General features: G+C 32.2%; 1 protein-coding gene across 4 annotated transcripts in view; it reads right to left on the reverse strand.

Annotated features, from left to right (window-relative positions):
* Window positions 1-174: 174 nt before the first annotated feature.
* The window catches only part of LOC125614377 (cohesin subunit SA-2-like), an 83096-nt gene continuing 71305 nt past the window's right edge, over window positions 175-11965 (reverse strand). For 3 of the 4 annotated variants that reach the window (XM_048797064.1, XM_048797065.1, XM_048797067.1), the window contains 5 exons: window positions 10190-10286; window positions 6062-6138; window positions 3790-3994; window positions 1773-1924; window positions 175-314 (listed from right to left, as the gene is read on the reverse strand). In XM_048797064.1, the coding sequence (XP_048653021.1) occupies window positions 237-314; window positions 1773-1924; window positions 3790-3994; window positions 6062-6138; window positions 10190-10286 (609 nt within the window). In that variant the 3' untranslated portion in view covers window positions 175-236. The remainder of the gene's footprint in view (window positions 315-1772; window positions 1925-3789; window positions 3995-6061; window positions 6139-10189; window positions 10287-11965) is intronic. The other variant, XM_048797063.1, reaches the window with a different exon arrangement.

An 11965-nucleotide genomic window follows, 5' to 3' on the forward strand; every position in this document is an offset into this window, starting at 1 on the left:
TTGGTCTATTCCCTAAAGACCTAAAAAGAGCATGCTACAGGGACACTGCTACATCGTTGTTCATAGCAGCACAGTTCACAATAGCAAGACTGTGGAACCAACCCAGATGCCCTTCAATAGACGAATGGATCTTACTATAATACTTTTTCCACTAATTCTTACTGCCTAAATCACAAAGTAGCCAATCTTAAAGAATAAAAAATAACATAGTGATACTTATTAAAAATAGTCTGGACTTACCGATATCTATGTACAAACACTCCTTTAAATATTGCATTCATCATATTTTCTATTTCATCTTGATTTTCCTGAAGCTAAAAAGAACACATTAGCTCTCTTCAGTTATAGAAGACAACCAAAAGTACATCTGAAAGTTGTTAGAACTACCAAGAAATGCAGGTTTCTCCAATATTTTGGTGATTTTATTGAATTTTTATTCTACTAAACAAATGAAACCACACACACACACACAAACACACATAAAAAACAAAGAAGAAGAAGAAGGCTATAATAGGTAATTAAGGTCCCTTGATTCCGGAAACATCTGACTTTGACTTGTAATATTTGGCTGCTAGATAATTTTTTTTCTAATGCTCACAAATTTCCATTGTATAAAGAAGCTGATAAAGAACTGTTATGCAGTTACCTATTATTACCTATCATGTACAATGTAATGTATATGTCAGTATAAAATAATAACAATTTTTCATTCATCTTTAGAGTCTGAAAAAGAAGCATCATGTTAACTAGCACCTGCTCAAAGAACAAAAGGTATTAGGTTAAAATAAGTAGGCTAAAATCTTAATCACTAATAAATTTTTGAGGAAAAAAATAACCTAAAATAATCAGAGAACATATCAAATTTTGACTATCTGATCTACTAACATACATTTTCAATTTGGTTTCACAGTTAAGACAGGATTGGCTAGGGGAAAAAAGAAAAGGACTAGTGGTGGTATACACCTGTAATTCCAGTAACTCAGGAGGCTGAGGCAGGAGGATCACAAGTTCAAGGCCAATCTCAGCAATGTAGTGAAATAAAATTAAAAAGAAAAGACCAGGCTACAGATGTGGCTCAATGGTAAAAAAGAAAAAGGCTAGGGATATGACGCAGTAGTAAAGAGCACCTGGGTTCAATCCCCAGTACCAAAAAAAAAAAAAAAAATTACTTATGATTTAGCACAAGGCTAATAAAATGTTTTTTCTTATTCAAAGCTGAATTTGGTGGGCAATGTTAAAAGTATCCCATTGTACAAAAAATAGTGATTCAGTTCAGATGCTAATAAATAGCTTGTAAGTAATTTTCCAAAGTGATTCCACGTAATTGTGAAACCTCATATCACCCTGACACAATCTGAGGATGGTAGGAGAGAGACTATCACAGTAAACATGAACACTACACTAAGGCTTTCCAGACTGACCCAGATTACCTTATTTAAATCATAAAACAATACTAGTCCACACAGATTGAAAATAAACAACAAAGTATTGTTAGTATGAATATTCAACAAAACTTTAAGTTAGATGCATAAATAATTTGAAATGCTATTTAAAACTAAATCTTTCATGGGATTGGAGCAATATATCTCAACAGTTAAAGTACATGCTTATTAGTAGGCACAAGGCCCTGGGTTCAATCCCTAGCACCAAAATAAGTAAGGAAGGAAATATATAAATCTTTCAAACAAATTATCTGAGACTAAGCAAATAATAATTAATGGTGACCAAACTGGTCACACATTAATAGTCTAATACTCAATTTAAACATTTACCTCTTTTCGCTTTTGTAGCAGGAGTTCTAGCCTCTCATTGGCTCGTTTTCCAATCATTTTATTCCGTTCTGCCTCATATTGTCTTTGTGTATTATCCATATTGATGCTAAGATTTAATGCCACGTTTACCAAAGCTGTCATCAACTTCATAGCTATTTTTAAAAGGGTAAAATGTTGAAATTAGTCTAACAGATGCAAAAATGTACAATTTAAGATCAAATTAGGCAGAGATGGGATGCTCTGCATCTGACAGAAAGGAAAAATACAGCTGCTACAAATGACAACAACAATAAATCAACAGCTAAGACTGTATGGAATACCTACTATATGTCTGTAAATTGCTTATTATGCCAAGTATTTTTCATGGATTATATCCTAATCCTCATAACTTCCCTCAAAGGTAAGGGCTAAGGAAACTGAAGTACAAGGAGATTAACAAACTTGCTTCAGATTATACAGTTCATATAAATACTTAAACCAGGATTCAAAGCAATATAATCTGACTCCAGACTATGCTTAAGACCCTTATTTTATAGTACATGCCCTACAATGATCTTTTTTTCAGAGATCGTTTTCAATAAATTTTTGTTCTTGTAGAAGTCATTTAGCTATCTCAGTAACCAAAGGTAGCCTGATTGCTTTATTACATATTACATAGCAAAAAAATGTTACAAGAGTTTTATCAATATTTGCTTTAGATTACTTTTACTCCATTACATATCACCACAAAGACAATGATGAAATTATACAGAAATCTATGTAAAATAACAAAAATTATCAATGTCACTGAATATATACTTACTCATAAAATTTTCTCCAGATTCCACTCTTTTATTACTAAAACCTGAAAGATCTGATGAATTTATGCCTTTTTAAGCTCACTCCAGACTATTTCTCACATTTGGCAAATTGCATGATATAGCAGCAAAACTATCTTCATTTGTGGCTATTGGCTCTCTAAAGGGAGTTTCCAATTTTATGCTATAAACTATTTCACAACCTCAGCAAACCAGTATTGTCACTCAGATCTAAAATTATTCATCATACTTGCTTTAATTTACTTTAGCCATTACATTCTTGACATTGAATACACCCTAAAGCACGATAACCATATTCATATTTTGTGACCTCAAATCTAAAAACAAAAACAAAACTCTATAGGGAACTATACTCATTTTGTTTTTAATAACAGGACATACAGAAATACACCCTTAATAGCTTTAATTCTTTGAAAAAAAATATTCTAAAGAAAAAAATAGACTGAAAAAAGTTTTTGAAGATAAAACAAAATTACTAAGGCTTATTTGATTTATTCAAACTCAAATAAAAAAGCATATATTTAATAACAGTATATCAGCAATTTTATCTTTAGTAAAAAGGAGAAACTATAGGATTTTATTCACATGAAACCAAATATTACTATTCTACACTTAACTATTTGAGATGTAAAAATGTAACTCCTTGAACTAAAATTTAAAGATCAAAGTATTTGACCTGGCTTATTGTTACCCAGAAACATGAAAAAACATCCGTTTTTGCAGTATGATTCAAAGAATATGCATTGTTCAATAGGGGTGCTGTGCTACCTGGTGGGGTTACACATACCAGAGACAAATGATAAGGTCAACAGGACTACGTATCCAAAATGACTATAACAGTCTCCCCAAATGTGCTATCAATAGAGCCCAACACATATCCATTTAACAATTTTTCCATGCTGTGGCATAGTAACCAGGCAAGTTACTTCTTACCACAAGTAAGAAGTACCTCAAGTTTCTTCTTACCACAAGAAATCACTATACATTAGCTATAAAATACCTTTAAAGATCAAAACTGAAAGTACTAATCTATTCAGAGTAATTCATAGGGGGCAATTTGGAGAGACTATTCTCTTATTGATCACTTAATAAATAAAATTAATTCATGTCACTATCATTTCCTTTCCCTTTAATAAGATTATTAATCTTTTTCATCTCTAAACTAAGGCAATTCACAGAAAATACTTCAAAATACTGACCTGCCAGGGTGCTTGTATGTCGAAATGCTCTGACTTGTGAGTCAGATAATCCTGTAAGAAGTGAAATGACTGTATCCATCATGTACTCATCATATATGATACTATATTGACATTGCCTTACTAGTACACCGATGAATTCACAAAAACTGGATTTGAACTTCTTCCACTGAGGACCAGCCATGGTAAGTGGATAATCTCCACTATCCTAAAACAAAGAGTTTAAACAGCAATTTCATTTAAAATGCATGAAAAGATTTCACTTGTTTTTGAAATATCCTGGGCAAAAACATGAAAAGACTCATTTATCTAAACTTCTCCACTAAGTCCTCAAAGCAAGCAAGAGAATAATATGCAAAGGTACAAGTACTTTTGAACACTTCTGCCTTTGAGAACAAAACCGGTATTCTGAATTCACTTTCACCAATGAAATTATATTACCAATTACTGAGGTTAAAAATATCCTCCTTTATCACAAACATTCCTCTTATAGGCACAGATATTTATTAAATTTTGTTGAAGCAAAAACGAAATTATATTTTTAAATGGATTTAAGTGTCAATCTCACTTCCTGATAGCTTCCCTATACACTAATGGTCACCCCTGCTTCTTTCATGGTAGCCCCGTTTATCCCATTTTTTTCCCTTCTAGCTACCTCACAGCAAAGAAAATATACAATAATTTCCTAAGTCTGACTTATTTCACTTGATATTGTATTCCCCAGTTCAATACACTTTCTAATAAATGACACAATTTCATTTTTCTTCTTTTTTTTCTTTGGTACTGAGGATTAAACTTAGATGCACTCAACCACTGAGTCACACCCCACAGCCCTCTTTCGTACTTATTTAGAGACAGGGTCTCGTTGAGTTGCTTAGCACCTTTGCTTTTGCTGAGGCTGGTTTTGAATTCATGACCCTCTTGCCTCAGCCTCCTGAGCTACTGCACCCAGCTAATTTCATTCTTATTTATGGTCGAACAAAACAACTTTGTGTGTACACACACAGAGAGACACACAAACACACTCCAACATTTTCTTTATCCATTCATCTGTTGATGGATACCTACACTGATTCAACAACTTGGCTACTGTCAACTGTGTGGCACTAAACAGATGCATGCATGTATCTCTAAAGTACACTGATGTTTGATGGGCATGGTGGTGCATTCCTATTCCCAGCAACTTGGTAGGCTGAGGCAGGAGGATAACAAGTTAAATCACCAGTACAGCAGGAAAAAAAAAAAAAAGGTATTCATAATTTCTTCTTAACTACTGGAAACTAATAATAGCACTTAGTGTTCATCAAAGTCATTTTACAAAATTGTCTTATCTTTTAGAATGATAGTTTTAAAAAGCTCCTTCTTTATGGAGAGCAAGAAAGAAGCTGACTAAATAAAACATGATTTTTTAATGGGAAAATTGCTAGTGAAAACGTTTTCAAATCATAAATACTACAGGTACTGGAACTGATCTGTGAAGAAAAAAAAAATCCCTGCCCTGAAGCAACTTAAATTCTAGCAAATCTACAAATGCATTTATTGGTATAACAATATTTATAGAGATCACTGTGATAATGAACAAGTCTAAATTACTTTTTATTGTTCTTATTATACATAGTTTAAACATAAAGGAGTTTTTAAACAATAAAACAATCTGTATTGTTCTTCGTCTAAGCTACCTGGTTTATCCAATATTGACCAAATCTTCCCTTTACAATATTCCGAGAATATGTTATGTTCAAGATTATGTTTTTCTTACAGGGCATGGTGGCACATGCCTTTAATCCCAGCAGCTTGGGAGTCTGAGGCAGGAGGATCACAAGTCAGAGGATGGTATCAGTAACTTAGCAAGAACCTAAGCAATTTAGTGATAACTTGTTTCAAAAAATAAAAAAAAAGGCTGGGAATGTAACTCAGTGTTAAAGCATTCCTGGACTCAATCTCCAATACAAAAAAAAAAAAAAACATTATGCTCGTCCCCTAAATTCTTCATTTTCTTACAAGAATAATAACTACTATTTATTAAATTCTTGCTATGTGGCAAGAATTATAAAATGCTATGCAATTTTCAAACATTACTCAATTCCATTTTTTAACAGCCTTAAGAAAACCATTAGCCCCATTTTACAGATGATGAAACTGCTAAGGTAACTTGTTGAAAGTCACATAGCTATCACTTGCTTAATGCCAATGCTCATATCAACGACATTAATATAGAAAATAAGTCAAGATCAACATGTATAAAATTATCAAAACATTTAAAGTAAGATGTTACCTCATCAAATTCTTCAGTCATTTTTCGAATTATCTCAGAGTTCTGCATATGTCTAAACATTTCTGCTGTAACAACTCCTGGAATTTGCAAGTGTCAGAAATTAATACATGGTATAATGAAAAAATAAAAAAATACTTCTAAATCAGTCTCTAACACTAAGAAGTATATGGTCACACAATAAAAGCATACTTTTTCATTCCAACTTTAGTATGATACTGAAACCTATAAATAAAGCACCAATAAATACTATTAACATATATAAGAAAACAGCCCCACACTTCTGACAAGTACCTTTCTTACTAGTACAATCAGTCTAGCTATTTCTACCTGTCTTACTTTACTCATACTATAGTATTTATACAGTTGCCCCTCTGTATCCATGAGGAATAGTTGTCAGGACCACTCGCCCAGTATACCAAATCCTCAGCTGCTCAAGTTCCTTACACAAAATGGCATAGTGTTTGCATATAATCTAGGCATATCTTCCTATATATTTTCAATCATCTCTAGACGACTTATAATATCTAATGCAATGTAAATGCTATGCAAATCATTATTATACTATATTGTTAAGGGAATAACTGTACATGTGGAGTACAATATTTTTCATATATTTTAAAAAATTTATTTACAGATACAAAACCTGTGGATACAGAAGGCTTCCTGTATTAGCTTTGCCCCTATTAACACAAATCATATGTAATTAAGGGTGAGGCAGAATCAAGGGTAACATTTAAAACCTTGAGGACAAGAACATGGGATGCAGCTCAGTGTTAAGAGGGCTCACCTAGCATACAGGATTCCCTAGATTCCATTCCCAGCACTAGGAGAAAACCCTAGAGGATGAAACTGAAGATGATAGGGGAAAAGGTAATAGGTAGAGTTCACTTAAGTCATATGTGTAAAGCCATTACATCCTAATATCCTTGAAATGAGCTATAAGTAAGTGTAATAGTTAAATTTTAAGACACACCCATCTGGAACCCTGTAATCTAATTGGATGTGAAAAATAAAGAATAAAAAATAAAGAAAATGAATTTCAAAATAGTACACAATAAATGCTCTAATGAATAGTAATGTCAAGAAACACGATGCTCAGATAGAAGTGAAGGGAAAACTGTGTTAGAGAATTAAGAACTGTTTTAAAAAAGAAATGAAAATGAAAATTCTTTCATTAAAAATTTGACAAAAACCTTCAGAATTTTCAACTTATCAAAGGAAGAGGAAGAAAGGGTCAACATTATAGCAAAGATCAAACATCAGAAAAGGGATTTCTATGGAAGAGTTACATTAGAAGACAATTCAAGAAGATGCACATGAATTTCCACTGATGAGGCATCATAAGATTTACAAAGAGGGGAAGAATGTAAAAACTGGATTTTTAAAAACCATATATTTATTGATGGATCATTTACTTGCTTACCTGTCTCATAGCAACTAATGCCATAAATATAGTAACAAAGAATAACTTGGTACGTAAGATGAGATTCACAATAAGAAATAAATTAATGTAGATTTTCAATAAAAGTAATATTGTGTATACACATGTATTTTGAATGAGCATTTTATATGTATATATACACAGATGTAAAACATGACCTCTATTTCATATGAGGACACTAAAGCTAACAGAAAAAAAACTTTTTTTGAGGTTATTCACCTACAGCATGCTGCCTCCCCTGGTTGAGATGAATTTCTAGTGGTATCCTGGAATAGCCCTTACATACCACAAGCTTAAAGATCCAAATGATTTTTTTTTTAAATAGACAAAATCAGAAGAGTACCATTTCTCTGCCTAAAATAAATACAGTCCAATACCTTTTGAAGGGCTTTTGTTTTATAATCATGAATGTCTCTTTCAAAAACTTTCCCATACTTTATAAGTGTTAGATACTTGGTAATATTAGAGAAGGACAAGTAAGTCAATCCTGAAACAATTTCTATGAAAATAAACATTTATATATAAAATATATCAAAGCAAACATATTACATAAATTTTTACAAGTTCAATTCTAAAGTTCCTTTTCCTTCCTCACAAACTATATGACAGCAACAAACCCAAAAATAAGCAGAAAGGAGCCTCAGAGCGAAAACAAAGTAGCTGGAAGCAAGTTCCATGCATTTAATTGTGATGTAGGTATGAAGCCACCATTAGCATATTAGGTCAGAGCCCACTACCATTAAAAAAGTATGGAACTTGGGCTGGAGTTGTAGCTCAGTGGAAGTGTGCTTGCCTAGCATGTGTGAAGCATTGGGTTTGATCCTCAGCACTACATAAAAATAAATAAATAAAATAATGGCATTGTGTCCATCTACAAATTTTTTAAAAATTAATTTTTAAAAAAATGTGTGGAACTGCTAAAAACTGGTAAATTAAAAGGAAATAAACAATACTAGCCACAGAACCATAAACAAAAGAGCAGACTGGAGCCATTCAGTATAACTGATGCTCCTAACCACACTGAATCCATATAAAAGGTTAAATAAGAAAGTATATTTTTCTTATGTTTATATATGAATACATGACTAGTGTAATTCCATATCAAGTACAACCACAAAAAGGGAATTAATACCCCATGTACGTTTGATATAAAATATATTCTACTGTCATGTATAATTAAAAAGAATTAAAACATTTAAAAAGAAACAAAAATAAGTACACTGAAAAAAGTTTCTAACTCATTTATGAACAAATTCTATCAAAATGATTTTATGTGTAAAAGGACAAAATGACCTTAACTTTCAATATATGGTTAATTCTACTTCATAGAGGTTGAATATTGCCAGTGTTCAAATCTACCTGATAAACTTGGTTTTGAACACCTTAAATTTTTAGAATTCCTGACAAACCTGTTTTGCGACAAGTTATATTCAAATGCTGAGTTAGTAAGCTCCTTATTTATAAACAATGATGCCAGAGAAGGAATGAATCTGATAAAGGGAAAATGTTTCAGCCTGTGGACTCATTTTAAAACTACAATTCAGAAATCGAATTAAACTCAATATCCTATATTATTATATTATCTAATACTGAATTGCAGCAAACTTTAAGTAAACAAGGCAGCTATATCCATACTCTTCAGCAAAAGACAGTCTTTAAAATAAAGTTTTTTAAATTCTCAACACTGACCATGATAGATTATAGGCTCAAGAATTCAATATACTGTCTATTTCTCAGACCTCACACATAGGTAACATTTAATATGCATACTACATGGAATGTGATCAATTTCAAATAAAAAGCCAATGCTACTTATGTTTCAATTACAATTAAAATATTTTTAAATGAATACTGAACTATAAATTGCTTCTTAGAATTTTTCTACACTTGCTAAATAAGTCATGTTATAGCATCTTAACTTTTTAATTGTATTCTAAGTAGCCTTCCCTCATTACTAAAACCCACGTTTTTGGTGCCATTTTCAATGAAAATAACCCTGAAAACTCCATAAAATGCATTTACCTGGGCATCCTTCAGGATTTTAAGGTTGAACCAAGTACAAGAGAGACATAAAATACATCAGAACCTATCCATGATTCTTGACTGACTCATTTAGTGATCCATGTGGTACAAACTCCCAACTTACGTTATTTTGTCCCCTTACAAATTCCTGTCTTTATTTTTAACTTTCCCCACTTCTACTTCAAAATCTTTTTAAATAAAGTAAAAATACTTTAAAGTAGACCCCTAACCACTATGATTTTCTCTATCTTTTAGAAGAACTGGCAATTTCATCAATACCTTACTTAACTTACTTACCCACTTACTATTACTCATGACACTTTGAAATTCCCTATACCTTATACTTTCCTATTTCCCTAAAATTTGAACCTGTATTATCTTCATCATCTTCCTCCTCCTTTCTTAATCCATTTCTTTGCTCCTAAAACTAGATGCTGAAAGTGGGAAATATAACTAATAAAAGTACCACAACAATTAGAAATTGTCAAGTTTTTAGATACATTTCACACATAAATGTAATTATCAGACTTTTTCTTTGTTATTTTCTTTTTTCCTCATACATCCTGGTATTAATTTCCATATAAAGTGCTAACATCCCTTTAGGTATAACAAAAGAGATGTGACACTATTCAAGAGATTCTACTTCCAAAATAAATGTATCTTACCTTTACAGCCTGAACACTGAATAAAAAAGTTGATAAGGTCAAGAAGTGCTATATCTCGGTCGTGCTTATATGATTCTATCCAATCATCTACCACCGACTAAAAGAGAAGGGAAAAAATAAAAGTAAAAATAAATTAGCTTTTTCTAATGATTTAAGAATCAATAAAACCTCATGAAAGTAATAAAATTCAGCTTTTTGTAGTATTAGATAACTTTAATTAATAGGTATAAATACACACATACAAATGCATGAATGTTTATGTGTATATATGTGTCTCTCCCAGCTGACTTATTTGCAAATATTAAAAAGATGATACTAAAATTATCATGGTAATGAGATGGAACTTGAACAGCCAAATCAATCTTTAAAGGAGAAATCCAAAAGACATACATTTCAAAATTTTAAAACTTATTTACAAAGCTACAGTAAGACAATGAATGTAGTAGTACTGAAATTTAGTAGTATAGAAGTAGTAGTATAAAAATTTAGTAGTATAGAAATTTAGTTTAACATAATAAAATCTAGAGTCCAGCATTTTTTTTTTGGGGGGGGAGAGGTACCAGGGATAGAATTCAGGGGCACTCCACCAGTGAGTCACATCCCTAGCCCTATTTTATATTTTATTTAGAGACAGGGTCTCACTGAGTTGCTTAGCATCTCGCTTTTGCTGATGCTGGTTTTGAACTCTCAATCCTCTTGCCTCAGACTCCAGAGCCTCTGGGATTACAGGCGTGCACCAACACACCTGACCAGATACAGATCTTTACATGATGGTTATTTGATTTTTCAAAAAGGGTGCTAAGACAATTCAATAGGAAATATTAATAACAAATGGTACTGAGATGACTGGATATAATTATGCAAAAGAATGAATGAAATGGGATCCTACCTCATACCATACACTCAGAACTTAATTCATATGGATCAAAAACCTAAATATAAAAGCTAAAACTGTTAGAAAAAAATAAAAGCAAATTTTCATAATGTTACATTTGGAAAAGCCTTCTGAAGCACTAAACCAAAAAAGCACAAAGCAATCAAAGAAAAAAAAAATAAATTCAACTTATTCAAAATTAAAACCTTCTGTGTTTCAAAGCATTCTATGAAGAAAATGAAAAGATAATCCATAGAACATGAAAAAATATTTGTAAGTCATATATCTGATAAGGGATCTGTATACAGAATATAAAAGAACTCTTACAACTCAATAAGTTCTAAAAAGTCACACTAGGGATATATCTCTGTGGTAGAGCAAAATGCTCAGCATATATGAGATCTGGGTTTAATCCATAGCACAAAAAAACCAAAAAAGTTTAAAAAGCCCAACAACCCAATTGAAAACTTAAAACATAAGCAAAGAGCCAGGTGTGGTGGCACATACCTATCATTTAAGCTACTGGGAGGCTGAGGCAGGGAAATCCAAGTTCAAGGCCAGTCTCAACAATTTAATGAGACCCTTTCTCAAATTAAAAAATAAAAAGGGCTAGGGGGTGTAACAGTTAACTGCTGCTGGGTTTAATTCCTGGTACCACAAAAAAATTTATTGAGACACACACATAACCAAAGGATCTAAATCGGTAGTTCTATAAGAATAGAGGAATAGCCAATAAAACATATCAAAAGATACTCAACATCATTAGCCACCAAGGAAATGCAAATAAAAATCACAGTGAGGGACAGGGTATGTGACTCAGTAGTAGGGAGCTTACCCAACATGCATTGAAGTCCTGGGTTCACAAAAAACAACAAAATAAAACAACCTCCCCCCCCCCCCCC

The sequence above is a fragment of the Marmota marmota genome, unplaced genomic scaffold (genome assembly GCF_001458135.2).
Source record: "Marmota marmota marmota unplaced genomic scaffold, marMar, whole genome shotgun sequence".
NCBI classification, from domain to species: domain Eukaryota; kingdom Metazoa; phylum Chordata; class Mammalia; order Rodentia; family Sciuridae; genus Marmota; species Marmota marmota.